The 23,248-nt window shown below is 37.9% G+C and overlaps 1 protein-coding gene across 2 annotated transcripts in view; it reads left to right on the forward strand.

The window, feature by feature from the left end:
- The window catches only part of LOC129242423 (glutamate receptor 1), a 219,166-nt gene that overhangs the window by 131,792 nt on the left and 64,126 nt on the right, over positions 1–23,248 (forward strand). For both annotated transcript variants that reach the window (XM_054879050.1, XM_054879051.1), the window contains exons 7-10: positions 921–1,268; positions 6,737–7,079; positions 9,689–9,783; positions 10,123–10,290. In XM_054879050.1, the coding sequence (XP_054735025.1) occupies positions 921–1,268; positions 6,737–7,079; positions 9,689–9,783; positions 10,123–10,290 (954 nt within the window). The remainder of the gene's footprint in view (positions 1–920; positions 1,269–6,736; positions 7,080–9,688; positions 9,784–10,122; positions 10,291–23,248) is intronic.

The following is a 23,248-nucleotide window of genomic DNA, read 5'->3' on the forward strand; positions in this document are numbered from 1 at the left end:
AATGTTGAGCCCAACGAAAGAATCCAAAAAATTGTGTTTACTTTGCGTCCAATAGGGGGTAGAAGGAGAATCCGACCAAGAAAGAGGTGGCTTAATGACATTGAAGCTGACTTAAAAACGACGAACATTCCTAAATGGAGAAATGAGGCAAGAGAGAGACTGAATTTGAGGAGGATTGTTGATGAAGCTATGGTCTACCACCGACTGTGAAGCTTAGAGAGAGAGAGAAATGAATACGAACAAAAGCAAAAATAACGGAACTTTTTTCTGCGAATTTGTTCTGGCCGTATGCATTGTACACTTTGGCACAGAATTTATGGCCATACTAAGTATATAAAATATACTTCTTAGAATAAATAACTGGGTTAATAGAATTTTTATGGGATAACTTAGTATTATTGATGAACTGTGTGATTTCATACTGCTCCCTTTATGACTTTGAGCCACTGTAAACACGCAGATATGCTCTAATATGTGCCCTTAAGTACCCTACATATGCATATAAGTGTAAACATAAAAACAGATTTTAAAAAGCCGCTTTAAATGTAGAATAAAATGGTCACACACCGGCCGTGAGCTCCATCACCAATTAACATATTTGTATGGTTTGGTTTCAAAAACATTCGCACTTGCGCATATATAGATATATGTATACACCATATACATACATATTTATCTGAATACACTTATATACTTTACATTTGTGCACCTTATGTGTCATGCTGTCCAGTGAGACAAAAGCGTCATGTAATGTTCTCATTATATGTACCTCCGAGTATGTTAACATTTCCTACAGTTTCCGGTACATCAACCAACAAGAATAACAACAACCAAATACTACCACGAATTACAAAAACCACAATACTCTACTTTACCATTCTTACCCTTATTTACCCTATCCTTTCTTTCAATCCACACAGGCACAGGCCGCCCTCATGTACGATGCCGTTTTTGTTCTGGTCGAAGCCTTCAACAAAATATTGCGAAAGAAACCTGATCAATTCCGCAACAACATACAACGACGAGGTCAACAAACACTTATGGCAGCAGCCTCCACGTCCATTAACGGTACAATGGGCATGGCTGGTGGCGGGAATGCTGGTGGCATTGGTAGCAGTATTGGTGGTGGCGGCAGCGGAGGTGGTAGCACTGGCGGTGGTAGTGGAGGTAATGGCGGCAACACGCCACGAGCACTCGACTGCAACACATCGAAGGGTTGGGTAAACCCATGGGAGCATGGTGATAAAATTTCGCGCTATTTGAGAAAGGTAAGCGAGTGGATGATGTGCATGATTCGATATTGAAACAAGTGTGGGTGTTAAATCATGTGTGGGTGTATATGTGTGGGTATGTGTGCTTGCCAACACCAACCGCTAAGGTACAAATAAAGTTGGTAAATATTTAGAAAAGCCATGGCAGAGGGTTACCTGACAGTTAAGCAGCTGGAGGACTCATTGTATGTGTTAAGAGTCTTTGTGGTTGTGAACTTTACACACAGCCAGAGGTTAAATCAGTGAGTAAGCCTAGAGTTGGGCAGAAATATGCGGAGTAAGCTGTTTAGTGCATTGAACCGTATTTGTCATGGGAACAGAACTTGTAATATGTTTTGTTGAGAAAACTATATATAGCACAACAAAGCAGAGTTCGCGAAATCTACAATGAATTGAATGGAACATTTAATGCGATACGGATAAGTATAAAGGTTGTTTATTTTTTTGAGTTGAGCTTCAGTGCTAGTTAAAGTAAAGAATAAAAAGAGTTTTTTGAATTAAAAACAAATTATATCCGCATTTAAATAAAACTTTATTAACTGTTTAATTGCTTTAGGCGCAAAGCCATAAGTAGAGGGGTTTTCAAAAACGCGTCTAGGTGGTGTTTTAAAATAAAACGCGCATAAATTTAGTTTCCTTCAGATTTCATTTGTATTGAAAATACGGCTCTTAACAATTATATGTGAAAAATTATTGTACATAATTTTAATATCCAGCATAAGTACGCATATAGGTAAAATTCTCCAAACAGTCATTTCATGAATGCCTAAATATTGAGAACTTCGAGATATTGATATTGTTGTTGTTGTTCAGTTGGTTGCTCAACAACGCTTTGTGCTACAGCAGCAATATTCTCACCAAAAAAGATCATTTTTAGGTTTCCCAGTCTCTTTTCTATCCTCGACAGAAGCCGTTTTTTTACATTTTTTACCAGCCTTTTAATCGGATGATTATTACCAACAAAAATATGATGAATTTTGTAATATGTTCTTCCTAAAAATCGACCATTTTCATAATAAGCTTAAAGAATGTTAACCTTGGTGAAAATAATTGAGAAGGTGTGGCCAATAATAGACTGTCCGGCTCGCGGTGAATTTGGCAGAATTAGCTGATGGGTTGTGTTACGAAAAAAATCAACACAAGAATCCGTCCAAATAAAGGCTGATTGACCGAATTTGTGAACTCATGTGAAATAATTATCCAAAATTCGGCTGCCGAATCCCCTGAGTCGTTGCAACCGAAGTTCATCTCACAAATTTGTTTTTCACCAAACCTTGTAAATTTATCATTCTTGAATGTTAATTAGCTGTTTTCGCAGGTTAAGTATATTCGAATTTCGATTTTTTTGTGGCGATATGTTGGTACTCATGCCGACGAGTTCGGCCGTTTGAATGTTCAGTTAATTGTTGACAGCTGCTTTGCTTGCACGTGTTTCGGCTCGTCTTCGGTTTTTACCTATTCAAAAAGATGGATCAAAGAACATGCATCAAATTTTGTTTAAAAAACGAAATTGAGTGGGTGGGTGCATTCCAAATGTTGACTATGTCATACGGAGAAGCTACTTTGGACCAAAGCAACGTTTACCGGTGGTACAAAATGTTCTCAGAAGGCCGAGAAGATGTGAACGACGAAAGGCGTGCCGGACGCTGGCATGCCGAGCACTTCAACAACAGACGAAAAAATTGATGAAGTGAAGTAAATGGTATTGGCCAATCGTCGAATCACCTAGACATATCGATTGGCTCGTGCCATTTCATTTTTTTTTTTTTGAATGATTTTGGCATGAGACGGGTCGCCGCAAAATTCTTACCAAAACTGCTCAATTCCGACCAAAAGCAACATCGCATGAACATTGCTAATGAAATGTTGGACTCTGTCCGCGATGACCATATTTGCACCAGAGGGTGATAACTGGGTTTATAGTTAGGACGGGGAAACCAAAGCTCAATCATCTCAATTGAAACTGCCGCACGAGCCAAGACCGAGAAAAGCGCGCCAAGTTCGGTCAAATGTGAAAGTTTTGCTTACCGTTTTCTTCGATTGCAGGGGCGTTGTGCATCGTAAGTTCTTGCCACAGGGTAAATCGGTCAATAAGGAATATTATCTGAAAGTTATGCGCAATTTGCGCGAAACAATCCGCCAGAAACGCCCGGACTTGTGGAAGGACAAAAATATTCTCTTGCATCACGATAATGCCCCTACTCACACGTCGTTGCTTGTGCGCGACTTTTTCTCCAAAAACACACACTAATGATGCCACATCCACCGTATTTTCCAGATCTGGCCCCGTGTGACTTTTTCTTGTTCCTGAAACTGAAAAGGCTCATGAAAGGACGGCGCTACGCTACGATTGACGAGATAAAGACGGCATCGAAGGAGGAGCTGAACAAGATAAAAAAAATGATTTTTTGAAGTGGTTAGACGATTGGAGAAAATGTTGGCACAAGTGCATAATATCTCATGGGGACTACTTTGAAGGGAACCAAATAGATGTTAATGAATAAAGAAATAATTTATGAAAAAACACAAAATTCGCGATACTTTTTGAACACACCTCGTATACCTACTTTTGTTAATTTTACAAGGTGAAGCCCAAAATAAGCATGACTGAGCTAAAATAGAAACGACAGGAGCTTTGTTCTGATAACTTCGAGCTTATTTCTTCAAAATAGTCCCCTATGGTCTCGATGCACTGTGATCTAAAAGCTTTTTGAAAGAGTGTTTCGGGTCATTGACCGGAATGTCCTTCAGGATGACGGTATACACCTTTTGGATCATGGTCAAATGCAATTTTCTGAATAGGTCGAAGTCACAGGGAGCGATCTCTAGTCAAAAACTCAAAAACTATCATGCAAAAGCGCCAGCTTCCTCCTTCATGGTATTCAGGGCGAATTCGACGAATGCGATGCAACAAACGCTTTAAAACGTTGGGAACGAACTCCTTGTGGCCTATTCCATTGGAATCGTAAAAACAAATCAGCATCAACTTGATTTTTAACTTCTCCAAACTAGGTTTTTTAGGTGGTGGCTCGTCTGGGGCTTCCATTCGGCACTCTGACGCTTAGTCGGTTCATCTTTGATATATTTATAAACGATTTCGATGGAATTTTCGATGATTACTGATTTTAAGCGGGCCGTATGTTCAACGTCATTTATGTCCGTACAACCATTTCTGAAACGTGTAAATGACCCATGAACTGGCACGAGATAGACAATCAACGCCATAAACTATTTTCATCAATTCAAATGTTTCGGTAAACATTTTACCGATTTTAAAACAAAATTTGATATTAGCTCTTTGTTCGAAACTCATTTTTGTACTGATGGCACAAACATACTGACTCGTTTCCACAGAACCGAATGTCACCCCGCTTTCACTGGAAGTCAGGTAGGGATGTAGGTTCCAACGCACTAACTCATTAAAAAGATGGTGCCATCAAAAACATTTTTATAACGCCAGTCTTGTTTATTTTGGACTTCACCTTGTATTAATTAAATTCTGAAACTATCCACATATCCTCTTTAGTCTAACTAAAGCCGACCAAAAGCAAATAAAGTGTTATGTAGTATCCACCACCTTCCGACAGGAGACATATTTTGTGAATGTTGTCTATGCTAGGCATAATTTTACCCGATGGTGTTCTGTATATTTCCTAAATGATGTTTCAAATCAACCTAAGAGTTCCTGTAAACTCTAGATCTGTAACTGCTTCTGGTCTCATTGGTTGAGTAGTGTTTTCACAGTTCACTACCTCATCAGTCAGTGCGTTAACGTTTTAATTTTACTGCAACTGATTCAAAGACAATATTTATTACTGAATTGAAAAATATTTGCATCGAAAATTAGTCATTAAAAATTTATTATCAGTCATTTAACATTGAAGTGGTTCGTCATCACAATGGGACACTCTACAATAATGAGCAAAAATTTGAGCATATCAGTGGAAAACCATAAATTATACTTACTTATACATTCACTGCTCAAAAACGCAATATTACAACAATAAAGTCCACATCCTGTTGTGACATCCATCGTACTTGTTGAACCAAATACACCGCAAAGTCAATGTGTAACGGATAAGCTTTGAGCAATTGCCAACAAAAACACCATTTAATTGGATATCACATCATTATTTCATGAACACAAAGGTACTTTACACATACAGTACAAACTTTCACTCGCCGATGATAATTTTTTGCTCACGTCCGTGCTGCAATTAAATTTTATACTGCTGCGCAATTTAAATCAGTAATTAAATTCTGCATCATTAAGCCGTTTTCGACAAACAAGCTTACAAATCGAAGGCCGGTAGTTCAGATTCGCTGTAAATGAAGTACTCACTCGCTCAAACGTGCAAAGGTGCCCTTTGCCCTCACACATTCACATATTATATATACATGCATACCTATGTACCTACTCTAAGGTGAAAGACCAATTTTCTGGTATTTCATGGAAAAAGTCATACTAGTTCGCGGTTGACTGCAATTGTTTCAGTTGGAAAATGACCAATTAGAGTTGGAAGCAAAACAAATATTTTTCTACTTACGAGTTTTAAATATATAAGTATGTACAGTGTAACCTCTCTTAACGGATACCTCTATTAGCCCGCCAACTTCTTTGAGCGGACATTTCTTTCTATACCAAATCAAATATATTGGAAGAAGTTACCCTCTTTTGAAGAGTCACCTCTCTTAGACGGGCAAAACTAGCTAAAAGTGTGTGTCCGCCTACGAGAGGTTTTACTGTATGTGCTTCAAATGACCGCGCACGGTATGACCACTGGACGAAAATAAGTGCTGATGGAGTCTACCCAAATTATCGGTACTACAAAGATTGTCTATGCAATCAATCAGCAAGAAGATTAAAAAAAATTTTTGGCAATAGAGAAAATGTATATACTTATTTTAACAGAACACAAATCTGAATTTAATCAAATTTTTAAAATTACAAAAACAATGATAAGGCTAACAACAAATTTCCAAAAAACAAAAACAAGTTTTAACAGTTAATACATTAATATATTTACTAACTTTCCAACTAGTCCATAATTGTTGCTTTTCTGCACAAATTGGACTAGAAGCATTTATGGCTAAAATTCACTAGTTCACAAACTAGTATAATGATGATACATAGGCCAACTAGTTCAATGAGCAGTATAAGGATAAAGCATAAACTAAGTAGTCATTATGCAGAGGCTCACTCGTTACTACTCACTAGCATTGAAAACTGGTAGAACACGAACTAAGTGAACTGGTGTTGAGACAATTTAGAACAAGTAGCTTTGTATACAGGAGACATTCATACATACACACCCACTCATATATACCTAACAACGTACTATTACCATACTTACTCAATTCAGCTGAAAACTCATTATTTGCTTTCTTTCACGTCTTTCCCTCGTTTGTTTCTTTGTTTTCTTTTTTCCTTTTTCGGTTGGATGTCTCCATACATTCGCCGACAGGTGGAAATCGAAGGTCTCACGGGTGACATTAAATTCAACGATGATGGCCGTCGTATAAACTACACATTGCACGTTGTCGAAATGACTGTCAACAGCGCCATGGTGAAAGTGGCTGAATGGAGTGACGATGCTGGCCTCCAACCTTTATCTGCCAAGTACGTGCGCCTGCGACCTCATGCCGAAATCGAGAAAAATCGTACATACGTCGTTACCACATTACTCGAAGAGCCGTATATCATGTTGAAACGTCCCAATATTGGTGAGCAATTGGATGGAAATGATCGCTTTGAGGGTTACTGCAAAGATTTAGCCGATTTACTGGCGAAGAAGTTGGGCATCATTTGTGAGTATAATAATAAGTACTTGTAGTTATGTAGTTGGTTTGTGTGTATGAAAGTTATCTATTATCAAAGTTTTATTAACTTAATATATAAATATAAATACATATATGTTTATAGATACGCATATAAAGGGTGATCAACATAGAGGTATAGGATTTTAAATTTAAATAAAACAACGAAAATTCCAATTGACTGGGCAATCTTTATTATTTTTGTGTAGAACCAATCACGGGCTTCAATTTTCGGCATCCAAAAAGTGATTCTCATGGCGCGATAGTGTTCTCTGTTCACTCTTACTGTGCTGCCAGCCTCGTCTTTGAAGAAATATGTGCCGATGATTCCTCGAGCCCATAGGACGTACCCAACGGCTATTTTTAATAGATGTAATCCGTTCTTGAATGGATTTGGGTTGTTAATCAGCTCAAATATGGCAATTTTGCCATTAAGCTAAAAATGGGCCCCTTGACCGAGCGAAATTGGGCTCCCAAAATGCGTTTTCAAGATCGGCCGGCTTCAAACCTTAGACTAGCTGTATTCTATACGCTTGCAAACCAAGATCTTTGCGTAAAACCGCCCAAGTAGGGCCATAAGATAAGCCAAGTTATTGAGATCGGCGCCAAAACGATTCTGCCGGGTATTCGGCAAAATTCTTACTTAGATTCGCAATATTCTTTTTACTTCGGGCTGTACGAGTCTAATCCGTCGAGCATCATCCATATATATATAAACCATAACATAGCGTCGATTTTCGTAATACAAGTGTACGAAATGTAAACGTCGGCGTGAGTCTTTTCATGATGAAGTATGAATGAATTAAAAAAAGCTCCGTCTTCAATATGTGGTAAGCGTGTTAATGAGAAAAAACACATAATATGTCTTAAGTGGGCAAACTTGGAATTTGAATTGGCATTTAAAAACTCTTTACCCCTTATTTCTTCTTGTTATTAGTGATTTTTAATGCTTAATTTTTGGATATTTAATCAACTTTTTCCCAAAACATACCCGCTTTTCATTATTTGCTACTTGACGAAGAAGATGCTTACGTATATACTAAAAATATTCGTCGCTCGTAATGACCTTTGATCCGTAATTTCATTTATTTGTGAACTCTGTACTTATCGTTTACTATTTCAAGTCCACAATGGGTTTCGAACTCGGAGTCCATCAATCAGAGTCACACATAGCCCATTCGGATACGGCAGCCTCTTTACTTAATAGGCATTGTATTGAAGGTGGGCGAAGTCTACCTATAACCACGCCCACCTACTATATAACGGTAGTTCTCAAAAGGAAAAACCACCTGATGTTTTTATTATAAACAAAATTACTCAAATAATGAGCCCAAGGAAATAATTATAACGCAAGTAAATTTGTGACAAAACAGGCGATACCATGCCTACTTTTGGGTAAATGCGGGTATTTCGAAAAAGCTTAATAAAACGACCCCATTCTTGGTAGATGTACTCGTCAACTCATTCAGATCCTAAATAGTATTGAGATTTTCAGATCCTAAATATCATTAATACAAAAGTCCGTCGGTTTATCCAATGTTAGAATCGGTAGCGTTCATTGTGTCTGAGCTTGTGTATTTCCAAAAATTAACAGCCAGCTCAAATTTAATGTTACTTATTATTAATGCACGCAGTATATAAAGTTCGGCACGGAGCAAATTTGCCCTTTTCTTACTTGTTCTTGTTTACTTTTTTATGTCGGACTGTTCTGAATGATAATAATGCCATAAAATAGGTAACATTTTCCCTGATTTATTAGTTTTGTAGTTCATTTTAATTATTTTGTACAATTTTCGAGCCAAATCTAACCAATTGTAAAAGATTGTAGTTTTCTATGTCACCAAGCTATGACAGTTGTCAAAACAAAACACTGCTAAAATTAAACTCCAACGTGCGAGATCTTATATTTATGAAACGTGTAACGTTAACGCCAGAACAACGCTTTCAAATTGCAGAGATTTACTGTGAAAAAACTAAATCTGTTAGCGAGATTCATAAAGCACTGCGTCCATTTTACGTGCGGGTTACACGCTGTCGACATCAGCCGTTCTTATTTCTTTCGAAATGTTACGATGAATGCGGACTGAATTAATCAGCCAACCGTCCACGACATTGGGCTCCAACAAGATGACGCGTTTAAAAATCGATTGATGGCAATATTCAGGCCACCATTGGTTCCATATGTCCAGATTTATTAAAAAAAATTCGTTAAAAATTGCACTGATCGAATGGGAGATGTAACTCGTAACCGCGGCGTAGTTATGCCGAATATAATATTGGAAAAAAAACCATGAAATTATCTACCAAATTACATTAAAAAAAATTCATACCAACAATATTTCTGTTTTGTATTATCATTTTAATTTGTCATGCTTTTAAAAAACACCCGATATTAGCTGTAGTGGCTGCTGCAGTTATAGTATGTACAGTAGCAGCTATTCAATAAGTTTACATATTTCGACTTCACTCCAATTTTTACTTTTTCTTCTCTTATTTTGCATTCTGCAATTTGCTGCCGCCACTATTGCTTGGGCCCCTATTGCTGTTGCTGTTGCTCATTGTTGGTCTGGCCGGTTGCCATGCATTTGCTGCCCATACAGATGAATTACGCTTGGTCAAAGATGGTACATACGGTTCAGAGAATCCAGCAGTGCGCGGTGGCTGGGATGGTATGGTCGGTGAACTGGTGCGCAGGGTGAGTACAAAAACAAAACAAGCCATATCGGTTGGGGCACGTGTTGACCGTCACATTGGGTGCACACGAATTTTTTCCGATTGCATGAACACTTTCATTTTGCAACGCATTCATGAAGTTTTCTTTTTTTTTCATTTTCCAATGCCGTTACCGCGCATTAAACGACCGCTGCCTGCTTTTATCTCGGCAACGATTATCAACGGTTATCATTGGACGGTTTTATTGCATGCCGAATTTTCCATTGCGCCTACAACCACAAACAAAAACAATAAAAAATAACAACTTCATCGCTGTCCTGTCGAGTACGGGCTTTTATTGTAACTGTGTGTGCTGAAGCAGGAAGCGGATATTGCAATCGCTGCTATGACTATTACCGCCGAACGGGAGCGTGTCATCGATTTCAGCAAGCCATTCATGTCGCTGGGCATTTCGATAATGATTAAGAAGCCAGTGAAGCAAACACCGGGCGTATTCAGTTTCATGGATCCTTTATCGCAGGAAATTTGGGTGAGTATGCAAAAGCTCTTCGTTATAACGAACAGACAACACCCAATACATTTCTCTGCTACAGTCTCACTGTAGTCTGCTGATATTAAAATTGTATGAGCCGCATTGTTTGTTAAGAATTGTAGTGGCATTGGATGGACGCGAAAAATTTTTTTTTATCATTTTATGGCATTGGGATGTTTTGATGGCGTAACATATGACAGGTTTATACATAAGTACATATTTTTTTTTGCAATACGCTAGACTCGGAGTTCTGTAATAGGACTCCGCTGAAAGAAATGGCACAATCGAAAGAAAAGTTATAGCATGGACAATCAATTATTGGGATAGGCTAACAACGTTTTCTTAACAGTGAAGGGCAAGCTCGATACTAAAATATCGAGATTGTTCATTAAGTTCGTAAGTGTCTTGACACTCAGGATGGAATATTACGGCTAACTTCAGCCAAAAAAAATGAGCTCAAAACTAACCCTGTGAGCAGTTTAACTATGAATATTTATTATTTCTTGGATTTTTTTACTACTAGCGAGATTAGGATAAATTGATGAGCTTTAGACGATTATTGTGCTGAGCAAAATTGACGTGCGGCCGCTGTAGCCGAATGGGTTGGTGCGTGACTACCATTCGGAATTCACAAAGAGAACGTAGATTAGAATCTTGGTGAAACACCAAAATTAAGAAAAACATTTTTCTAATAGCGGCCGCCCCTCGGCAGGCAATGGCAAACCTCCGAGTGTATTTGTGCCATGAAAAAGCTCCTCATAAAATATCTGCCGTTCGGCTTAAAACTGTAGGTCCCTCCGTTTGTGGAACAACATCAAGACGCACACCACAAATAGCTCGGCCAACCACCCGAAAAGGGTGTACGCGCCAATTAAAACAAAAAATTGACTTCATAAAAAATGACGCAAGGAATAGTCGAACATAAATTATAGCTCAAGATCAAGCCTTATTATATGCAATAAAGGATCTAACAGATGTCAATATAAGACAATGCAATACAGGAGCATGTGAAATTTCACTAATGGGTATTTTCAACAACGAGTTATCAATATATCAGACCTTAAAGTCCGATTAGAAATGCTGAAGACATGACGAAAAATGTAAAAAGGTGACCCCCATTTTCGCTAAAAAAATCTAAATTACCTTATAAAATGCAGTGGCCGTATAACGATAGATGTGCAAACTGCAATAAAGAAGATTCTAGGGAGACTTCGACTTTCTGTATGAGTGCCAAAGTCTGAGTGCTACAACATAGAATGCGGGGGATTTCTCAATGTGCAACTTTGTAGCAATTGCAGGAAAGAAAATTGATGACCTAGGCAGTCATATCAATATGGTTTGACTAAATACCGGGAGTGGTTAATATGGCATCTTTTGTGCTATTAGAGCCTGGGAGACACAGCACCCCTACCAGCCAACCAACCTTGCAAAAATACTAAGGCATTTCCGGCGAACTTTTATTTTTCTGTACGGTCTAATGTACATAATACGTAATGGACATTTACACCCACTATAGTGTTTTTATGATTATGATATATTTATTTATTTAGTAAGAAAAACTGCATATTCATTAATTAGAACACAAGATATAAAGACAGATATCATCATAAATGCGAAACTTTCCGAAACACTGAAAGAATATCGAAAAGTGAGCGGCGTGTAGCATTTGGAGACAGATCATAGTAAATCTTTTCACGGATATCTCGAAACTGTGCGGAAAGTTTGGTGAAGGAGTATTTTGCAAGAAGCTCCCCACCGAACTCGAATTTACCGTATCATTCTAATTTAGTAGAAGTAGTAGCCTTCAAAGAAACAGTTGATTTGTTGCTTACTTATGTAACCAACGTTCGAAAGGTAAACAATTACTCTGACAAGCAAGCGGCAGAGAAATGCTTGACTTCGCTCTCGACCGAATCAGAATATATATATAATACTTGGATATTAGGCTCATTTGGCTTCCTGGTTCTAGGAATATTGAACAAAACTGTTGAGTGGATTTGATACATAAACAGGAGACCCTCGAGGTAATTTACGCGCATAAAGAGAGGATTAAGGCCTCGTAAAAAACTAGTGATCTGATTCTATAAAGGTGGGTATCGCGTCAACTCAGCGCGCGCTGGGTGAACAGTTAGGTCTGGAAATCTTATAAGTCATAGAAAATGCGTTAAAACGGGAGGAATCCACTTGGGATATCATATTTTCCGCTTAAAAGAATACATTTCAAGCATGTAAATCTTTATCATCACACAAAACAATTTTTTTAGTTAGTAAACAAGTTACTATGTTTTTAGTTCAGGGCAGCAGCCGATACCTCAACAACTAATTCATGCAAAATTACCTAAACAGCAAAGCCATTGACCATTCCTACACTCTGTCATAGTTCTTGTAATGTTCGTTACATATTCTGCATATGCCTTTCTTTCACATACCCCAAACTTCTGCGCATTGATTTTAACGAGCCTGATCAGGAACTTAGCTTTAGCAGATTTTGGTACTGCTTCACTGCCTACTTAGTCTAAAGTTACAATTGTTGATAAGGAAGATTTTGTAATTGGTTTTTAAAGCTGATATTAAGAAGTGTGTTAGTCCTGGTTGCCATTCCCATCATCATTTGGCGCTATAGCTCTGTGTGAGCTTTGTCGTCTTCTAGTTCGCCAAACCATCTTGATCTCGGTCTGCCTTTTGCTTTCGTTGCAAATGTTTTAGCGTCAATTATTTTTCGTTGAGCACTGGTAGAGTCCATTCTCATGGTATGGCCCAGCCATTTTAGTCTCTGAGTTTAGATGGACCGCACAACATTTTACCCTCTTATAAGTTGATCCAGTTCATGGCTCCATTTCATAGCCACTCGCCATTGTTTTTGACTGCACCTCAGAATTTTTCTCTCGAATACTTGGAGTTTCTTTTTGTCTTTATCACTTTTTCTCCAAGAATCCGATCCGTAACAAAGAAATGGTCGGACTATAGATTTATACAGACACATTTCGCAAGGTTTATTCAACAGCTTCGATTTAAAAAAGTTTACTTAATGAGTAGAAAGCTATATACTGTGCTGCTTCTATTATCTCGTCGATTGTGATGCTCATTGGGTTGTCGTGGCTTAGTTTAAGCTCTAAATACTTGAAAGTTTTCACCGCTTCTAATTCATATGCCCCGATTTTGATTATACTAAGTACGATCTGAATATCAATATTTTGTTTTTTTCTTCGTCAGATTAGATTGAAATGGTTGCCCAATGAATGAGCACACTTGAACGAAGATAAACGGATTCGTCCTTTGGATTTCATTATTAACGAGGTGAGGTGAAAGAGAATAACCGATGGGTTGCAAGGAGACGGTGGGGAGAGGTGGTGGTGGGACTGTTAGGAAGGTGGGTTTGGAGTGTGTAGATTACGGACGATGATTGTGCTGTGTTTGCGTCAACCGCTTTGTGCTGCTGATGAAATTCATCGGATTTTTAATATCAACGCCAGCTATATCCGCAGACGTAGCACAGAAGTAAGAGCCTAGATGCCTGAATCTTAACCCCGCTAGAGCAGGGCAGCTAAGAAGAAGGTGCTGAAATGATTCCACCTCATCCTCCATACAATCAGCGCAAAGAGACCTCGAGGTAATTCCAAGCCTCACAGCATGCATTTCTCGCGCATAGTGTCCTGTGAGAAAACTCACGAGATTCGAAAGCTGATATTTTGTCAGCCTCAGAAGCTGTCCCGAGCGCCCCCAGTCCACACCTAACCAAAAGGATTTCGCGACCTTACAAGTTTATGTACTTGCCCAATGCTGGCTTAGTTAGCGCGAAACCTATCTTTCCAGGAGCAGAGTGCAAGTAGTCAGGGGGATCCCAATTCTCTCCCTTCGCCGGGAAATCACAAAACATGTCCCTTGTCTGGCTAGCTCATCCGTCTCACAGTTTTCCGCAATGTTGCTGTGACCAGAAACTTAGATGAGGCTCATGTCATTATATTCCCTAACCAGTTTCGAATGCACCGTCACTGTCCCGAGGGCCCTTATTGCCGCTTGGCTGTCAGAGTAAATATTTACTTTTCTGACTGTTAGTACGCAAGTGAGTAGCCAATCAGCTGCCTCCTTGATTGCGGCTACCTCTACCTGGAACACACTGCAGTGGTCCCGTAACCTGAATTTGAGTCTGATGAATTTCAGTTCGTTAATTCGCATTCAAATTTTCCTGATTGCCAGTAAGAATAAATATTCTAATCCTTTTAAGTTATAACTATCCTTAATAGATGCCAAAACTCGAGTACAGTGATTGTTTGTATCAAGGCCTCCAAATTATTGAAGTCGACGGTATCGAAAGCCTTTTAATTCAAAAAATATTATCCAGCATCATATTAACCCTGAATCACTAAACATTCATCCAACAGAATACGCACGTCTCCAGTTTTGTATATTCGACATATTCGCGTCCCACTACCCCACTAACAAAACTTTCATGAATAGCTAAATATAAATAATGTAATATTTATCTAAATTTCCTTGAAATAAAAAATAATAAAAAAGGAATTATAAAAATTTACTTGTTTTTCATTTGTACTCTGTGAGGCGAATGATTAGGGACAAAATAGCAATGATTTATGTTTAGTTATCTTGGGTTAAAGAAGTCCTGCGGTAGCTTGCTTTTTAGTTCTGCGAAAACACCAAACTCAGGCAGCGCACCTTAGAGAGAGTATGCATAATGCCGAATAACAATAATATTTTAAACTTGGTAGAATTTCTGATCTTGACAAGGCATTTTTCTGTCACTGCCATTTATATAATCGAAAGGTATGCTTTATTTCTGTATCTACCCGGTAGACAGATCGGTGAAATGGTTGGCACTCCCCAAGTTGCACAAAGCGCCGTTTTGATACCATTAGGAGACCTTAAACAGACAGATATCTACAGCCAGGCAGAGCTGTTTATGTAGTGGAAAATATTTATGGAATTTAGGTCGGCGCATTGAACCAGGCTGTCGAAGAAAGAAACACCCAGTGGCTTTAATCGTCTAGCTACCAAGCCCGATGCTCAACACTCTCCTTCTCTGAAAGGTGCCCACAGCTTCTACAATGGGGTTAAATGGTAAACCTAGCTTTTTTGCATTAATCCCAATCGTCCAAAGACCGGTAAACACAGCTACTAGTTTAGACATTTTATGTTTTTTGTAGAGTTCAAAGGTCTTTCTAAGTTCTCCGTCTATTGTACTGGCGCCAAGGGGTTCTCGAAATAGTACACAAAGAAACTGCGCGCTTCATCTTGTTCGCGCTTTCTAAAAATGCATTAAAAGGGGTTCTACCTCGACTTAGACACTTTTTGTTGTTGTTAGCTACAACTTTGAAGCAGACCTTCACACATTAGTATTCTATCGATATTACAACAGAATACCTCGCTCATACATATTCTCGTACGTTACTTATGTCAGGCTTTAAAGGGAGCTATGTACGTCGCAAAGTGACTATATAAATCCTAACACTCTTACACTCTTCTGGTAGTACTAAAATTTAACTTAAATACAATTCTCTCCTATTACAGTTCACCGCATATATTTATAAGCCCGCTTTGAACTCGTCGTTGATGTACGCAGCCAAATGTTTTGTGCGCAAGAACCAAATATTTAGTTGTTGTTATTGTTTCAGTTTCCGCTGTCCAATTTTACATACAGTTACAGTGGCACGAGCTTTCCTCGAAAAATTTTGTAAAAATTAATGTAGCAGAAATTACGCTGCATATAAATGAGAAAACTTCGGTAAAACTTACATGATTTGATTTTTTCTTATTTTTGTTTTTTTTTTTTTTGTTTTACATACTGGGCTTTGTTTAGTCTCTATATATGTATGTGTATATGTTTAGGTAAGTGTATGTACTTTGTATAACTCTGCGTTCACAAAATTTAAAGTTTTCCACCCCATCAACATTAAACAACGCCAAGAGCAAATGGCAACTGTAGCAACTGTGGCAACTAACAGCAGCAGAAACAGAAACAACAACAGCAACAGTAAAAATACCCGTAATAACCACGACATCGATGCTTTGAATTGTTCGTTCATTCTTTCATTTTTGGCTATTTGGCAAGTTTTCTATTTGCCCAAAATGTAGAAAGCTTATAAAGTTTAATGTAGTAAACTGGCGAAAAGTTTTGTTGTTAGAAAATTGAAGTTTTCTGTTTACCAAAGCGTTCGCTTAGCCCCCCAACATATTGCAGCCGAATTACCCACACACTTCCTAGCTACCCACATCAGCTGTCATAAACTAGATGCTGGCCTCTCTTGCATTTCGGATTTCCTTGTTCATATCCTCACCAACTTCTGCAGTATTTTTGTATTCCCTGCTTCAGCCTTACAGTTTGCGTCACAGTTTATTTCCTTTGTTGCGTCTGCATTTTCCTTTTCTCGTTTAGTTCATCAAACTTTTTTTCCCCATTCAAAAATAGTGACATTAGACTAAGCAAATACGCTCAGAGAGAAATGCTCGAAAAGTGCCCAAAACGTACATACATCGTAAAGTAGTGAAAAGGATTTCTTTGTAAACTGGGAAAAAGTTCGTTTGCACTCCAGTGAGTGGGAAAATTGCAGTAACGATTTGTAAAATCTGTCTACAAAGTCAAATACTTTGCTTGGATTTTTTTATTGCATTCCATGGCAAGTGGACTAAGTAATTTTGTGCGAAATTAAAATGTCCCAACAGCATGTCGATTGCTGCTGTTGTTGTTGCAGCCACTTCTGCATACTAATGAGTTGCAACTTTGCATACTCGAGGAGTTTGAAAACCAAATTACGTAGAGTTGAAAAAACGTAAAAGAACGTTTATTAATAATAAAGCGAACAAACTCCATTATGTTTTGGAAAATAGCAGACAGTTGCAACTTTGCATACTCGAGGAGTTTGAAAACCAAATTACGTAGAGTTGAAAAAACGTAAAAGAACGTTTATTAATAATAAAGCGAACAAACTCCATTATGTTTTGGAAAATAGCAGACATGCAAAAGAGCTGTTATAGTTCGCTGGCAATATTTAACAATATATTATGCAGGGTTACCAAGACAGTTATGCGGGATATTTAAGGTCATTACTTTAAGGCAATTTCAGTTTAACTTGGTTATATGACATTATCTCCAAAACTTCACCGTCTTCGAGGTATTTGACCTTAAAGATTATTTCAAAAATACATATATATGACATATTTTTTTTGTATGCCGATTTATTTTTTAAATGTTAGTTTAAGGGATGATTTGTTTTCGATTTTTAATTAAAGGAGATGCCAATTAATAAAAATCATCAAGTCTTTCGTACCTTACATCATAAAAAAAATTTTGTATTGCAGCCTGGTACATAGAAGTGGCACATAGACTGTTGCCGCTCCATTGTGATACGGCAGTAACAGTTTATCTGCTACACCCCAATAAACCAATTTGTTTTATATGCAAACCCACTGATCTGGCCAACACTTATATCCCTAAGGTCATCAATATCTTTCAAGAACGATGAGCCTAAGTAACTAAACCTATAGACGTGCCACGTGGTACAGTAAGAGAGAAGATGTCTGACAGACTCTTCGTCCTCCTCAGCTTCTACAATAGTCGAAATGTGCAATCGACTTAGCAAAGCCTGTGAGCAAAGCAACTAACATAGATACATTTTTATTTCCCGTCCTTTCCGACTAAGTAGCGGCTTTGAGCGCCTGACGTCCCAGTTTGGCAAAATTCTTTTTATAGCATTACACGTCAGATTATTGACCCGTCTCGTATTAGCTGAAGTGACAATGCTGCTTTACAACGCAGTTTGTAGGGGAAAGCGAGTGGTATTGCCTTCTCTCGCTAATTTGTCTGCCTTACAATTCACTGATATGCCTTTATGCTCTGGCACCCAAATGAAATGGAAACGGAAATATTCCGCCATCTCACTAAGCCATGCGCGGCATTTGCGAGCAAGGATGGAGTTAGTGGCAACACCACCAAGAAATTTAGTCGCCTCTTGGCTACCGGAAAAGTATAGATTTCTCTAAAAGTAGTCATATTTTGCCTTATCACTCAGTTACCTCATTAATGCTAGATTAATGCCCTAGAATTTTAGCCATTAGCAAAAAAGCCAGTAGCCTTAAATCTTCTTCTCGCCTGTAAGTATGAAGAAAATAGTTCTGTCGGCTTATTAATCAATCAAATGTTTTTTTTTTTTTTGCTTTCTTCTTCACTCCTCTCAGGAGCATAGGTCCTCGACAAGACTTAGTCTTGCGTTGGTTTTGTTAATCTATTTTGATTTCTGACAGGGTAGGTGATTAGCCTGCCGTTACCAGTCCTAAATAGTGGGAGTGTCCACCTGTCGTTGTTTAGGAACAACGCCCAACCACTTGTTACAGCTTGGAGCGCCTTCTGTGTTTTAAATTTTTTTGCCAGAAGGAATGTACAGATGGTTGAGGCTTTCGCTAAATTTGGTGTGTCTGTGCTATTACCACGGTTGCTCGCTTCCTCTTGCTGGCGCCACTGATACAATGTGTAAGTTAATACCACAAAAGCTGAAGTTGACGTTCACACGCGCGAGGCTATTTCTGCTGACGCTATGTCTGCTAACTTTGGGTGTCATATCACCCAAAGTCAGAAATCGTGGGAAACAGTTATGGCACATGTTTGATGCATGTGATAACATTTCCGCCGCAAGCTTAGGTTAAGAACAAATTGTCAAATTTAAGTTAGTTCGTTTCAGACTCAATAAAGTAAAGATGTGCCTATGAGCACCTAAAAAATATTTTTTTTAAAGTTTTAATCTGGTTGAAGATTAACTGGCGCCCAACGTGTTTCGGTTAAAGTGCGGAAAAAGTAATTAAAAGTTTTGGTCAATTGCCTAAAAGGAGCAGAGTACCAGTGCAAAAAATAAAATAAAAATTTAAATTTATTTCGGTCAGTTCGCGAAATTAAGCCAGCCCGCGAAAAAAAAAAAAACAAACATAAAGAAAGAGAAGTGGCCGAGCTGCAGTACATCCCGCCAAAAAATTAACCGGAACGAACCAAGCCTGTCGTGTCCGTCCGCAGGCAACCTCGCAACGTCGTCTCCTGTCCAGGACCCCCAGTAGAACGAATAAAACGCTCAAAAAGGACAACTCCGCCAGGAGCAGCGAGGGAGTAAAAGTAAGAAACTAGAAATAAGAATTAAAAAAAAAAAAAAAAAAAAAAAAGTTTGTGAGAATAATTTAATAATAATATTACGCAAAATTGTTAAAAAACCAAAAGAATAAAACAAAAACTAAAATTTGTGAAAATAATTAAGTGTAACTTTGTTTAAACAAGAACGTTAAAATTTAGTTAATTAATAGGATAATAAAAACAAAATACAATAAAGTTGGACATAAAGCAATCCTTAAATCGATAAATTCTTGCTGCAATTTTAACGATACCCTAATTTCGGGAAGAAGAAAAAAAACAGGATAAATATTTTTTTTCTCTCTCTTTTTTACTTCAAAAATAAAAGAAAAAAATAGCATAAAATGGCTACAAATAATAACATAATTAGGCCACCTGTATTGACTGGTCAATCACAACCAAATACAGAAATGCCAAGGGAAATGAGTACCCAAATTGCAGAATTAGTGAATAGATTAGTTGAGGCTAGATTAGGACAAAGGCAAACCCCAACAATAGAAGTTGATCAGACAATTACCATGACCAACTCAAACAATATAGGGGAACTAGACAAAATTCCCGACGTGGTTCGAAGCCTTCGAGAATTCTCTGGCGAACCAAAGGAATTTAGCTCTTGGAAAAAGAGTGTAGAAAGAATAATGCAGATTTACGAGCCCCTCTGCGGTAGCCCAAAATACTTCGGTATTTTAAGCGTAATTCGTAATAAAATCACAGGTCAAGCGGACGCAGCTCTAGAATCTTATAATACGCCTTTAAATTGGAAGGCAATTTGCAAGTGTCTCACCCTCCACTATGCGGATCAAAGAGACCTCGGTACACTTGAGTACCAAATGAATTCACTTCTTCAAGGACAGTTGACCACACAACAATTCTACCAAAATGTTTACTCACATTTATCCCTAATTTTAAATAAGATATCCTGTATGGACATGGGTCACGAAACACTATGCATCATGACCCAAACATATAGAAATAAAGCTCTCGATACATTTATTCGTGGTTTGAACGGAGATTTACCCAAGTTGCTAGGAATGAGAGAGCCAGCTGATCTCCCTCAAGCCTTACATCTTTGTCTGAAATTGGAAAATCAATATTTCAGGACAAATTACGCTCATGGACTAACAAAAAATCTTCAAAACCCTCATCAAAATCATCCTGTAATTCCTCCTAGAAATCCTATTAATCGTATCAATCCAAATAATAGAGGAACCCGAAATTTTTATCCAGAATTAGCATATCTCCCACAGCCTCCAAGAAATCTTTATACTGCCGCAAACCCTGGTTTCGGATATAATTATCACTACAGTCCTAATAATTTTAGAAATAATCCTGTACCACCTCCTCGTCCTTCTGAGCCTAAGCCACAAAAAAAACCAGAGCAAATGGAAATAGACCAAAGCGCGCAAACACGTAACGTAAATTATATGAATCGACCGTCGCAAAATAATAATTATATGAGAAAAAGACCAGCATCCACACAGCTTTTCACAGACAAAAGGCAGCGCAATTTCAACATAGAAACCCAAGACTATGAAAACGCTATGGACAACGATGAATTCTTACACGACTATATTTATCCTTCCGAAAATCCTGAAGAGAACTATCCAACAGAATGCGACCCCTCAGAAAATATTGATTTTACAGATATTCATTTTTTAGGATGAATAACTCTTCATTGCCTTACATAGATTGCAAAACAAGTAATGGAGAGTTAATGAAAATACTAATAGACACTGGGTCTAATAAAAATTATGTGCAGCCCCAGTTTGCAAAAAAACCTGTTAAAAATAAGAATCCATTCTTCGCAACCTCTGTAGGAGGAAATATATCTATCACACATCATACTTTTGCAAATGTTTTCGGATTGGAAAACACCACCGTAAAATTTTTTTTGCTACCAACATTAAAATCATTTCACGCTATTATAGGGAATGATTCATTAAAAGAATTAGACGCCGTAATACACGCAAAGGATAACTACATGTCAATAGGCAAGAAATTAAAAATTAAATTGAAACAACAATCCTCACAAGACGTAAATCTTATCAATATTAGAACAGAACATTTAAATAAAATTCAAAAAGCGAAACTGCATGACTTAGTGAATGATTTTAAGACGTTATTTGCCGACCCCGAAGAAAAATTAACTTTTACTACCACAGTAAAAGGCGAGATTCGCACTACAACAGACAGACCAGTTTATTCCAAAAGTTATCCCTACCCAATGTGCTTAAAAGAGCAAGTAGAAAAACAAATTAAAGAATACTTACGTGATGGAATCATTCGACAATCTAGATCGCCCTATAATGCCCCCGTATGGGTCGTACCCAAGAAATTGGACGCATCGGGAGAAAAGAAATATCGAATGGTAGTTGACTATAGGAAGTTGAATCTAGTGACGGTGCCCGACAAATATCCCATTCCTGAGATAAATGATGTATTGTCACAACTTGGCAAAAACAAATACTTTTCAACAATCGATTTAAAGAGCGGATTTCATCAAATTCCACTTAAAGAATCGGATGTTGAAAAAACAGCATTTTCTATTAACAACGGCAAGTATGAGTTTACTCGATTGCCTTTTGGGCTGAAAAATGCCCCCTCTATATTTCAAAGGGCCCTCGATGACATTCTCAGGGACCATATCGGTAAGCGATGCTATGTTTACATAGATGATATCATTATCTTCAGTAAAGACCTAGAAACTCATTTCAATGACATTAAAATTATTTTCGAGACTCTAGAGAAAGCCAACCTAAAAATACAATTAGATAAGAGCGAATTTCTAAAAACCGAGGTTGAGTTTTTAGGATTCATTATCTCCGAGAAAGGCCTCAAAACAAATCCGAAGAAAACCGAAGCAATAATGAACTTTCCAGAACCCCGAACGTTAAAAGATCTTCGTTCCTTTCTGGGACTTTCAGGGTACTATCGCCGCTTTATCAAAGACTACGCGAAGCTGGCAAAATCCCTTACAGTCCTTTTAAGAGGGGAGGATGGCCGTGTGCCCAAAAACATTTCGAAAAAAACACTCATATCTCTAGACGAAAAAGCAATAGATGCCTTTAACAATATAAAATTGTCTCTCACTGCAAATGAGGTGATGCTCATATACCCCGACTATTCAAAGGAATTCCAATTAACAACAGATGCGTCTGACTACGCAGTCGGAGCAGTACTCTCGCAAAACGATAAACCTATTGCATTCATTTCACGAACCCTAAGTAAGTCAGAAGAACATTACGCAACGAACGAGAAAGAAATGTTGGCCATTATCTGGGCCTTAAACAACTTACGAAACTTCCTTTACGGATCAACCAAAATTAAAATATTTACTGACCACCAACCGCTGACGTACGCACTTAGTACAAAGAATAACAATAATAAAATGAAAAGGTGGAAAGCCATCCTGGAGGAATATGATTACGAACTCCAATATAAACCAGGAAAGGCAAATGTGGTTGCTGATGCACTTTCACGGCCGCCCCAAATAAATACACTGACAGCAACTATACATAGCGATGAAAGTTCCAATCATAACCTAATACCCATAACGGAAGCACCTATAAATGCATTTAAAAATCAAATATTTTTAAATGTCGATGTAATTTCTTCTTATCGATTCAATATAATTTTCCCCACATATCATAGACATAATATAACTGAAATTGATTACTCTCAAGAGAAACTTATCGAAATATTAAAACGATATTTAAATCCATCAGTCGTAAATGGCTTAAGCACAGACGAACCCACTCTTGGCAAAATACAAGAAATTTACCCTTTACACTTCAGTAATTATAAAATCAGATTCACGCGCAGGTTTTTAAC

Source organism: Anastrepha obliqua, chromosome 3, assembly GCF_027943255.1.
Source record: "Anastrepha obliqua isolate idAnaObli1 chromosome 3, idAnaObli1_1.0, whole genome shotgun sequence".
NCBI classification, from domain to species: Eukaryota; Metazoa; Arthropoda; class Insecta; order Diptera; family Tephritidae; genus Anastrepha; species Anastrepha obliqua.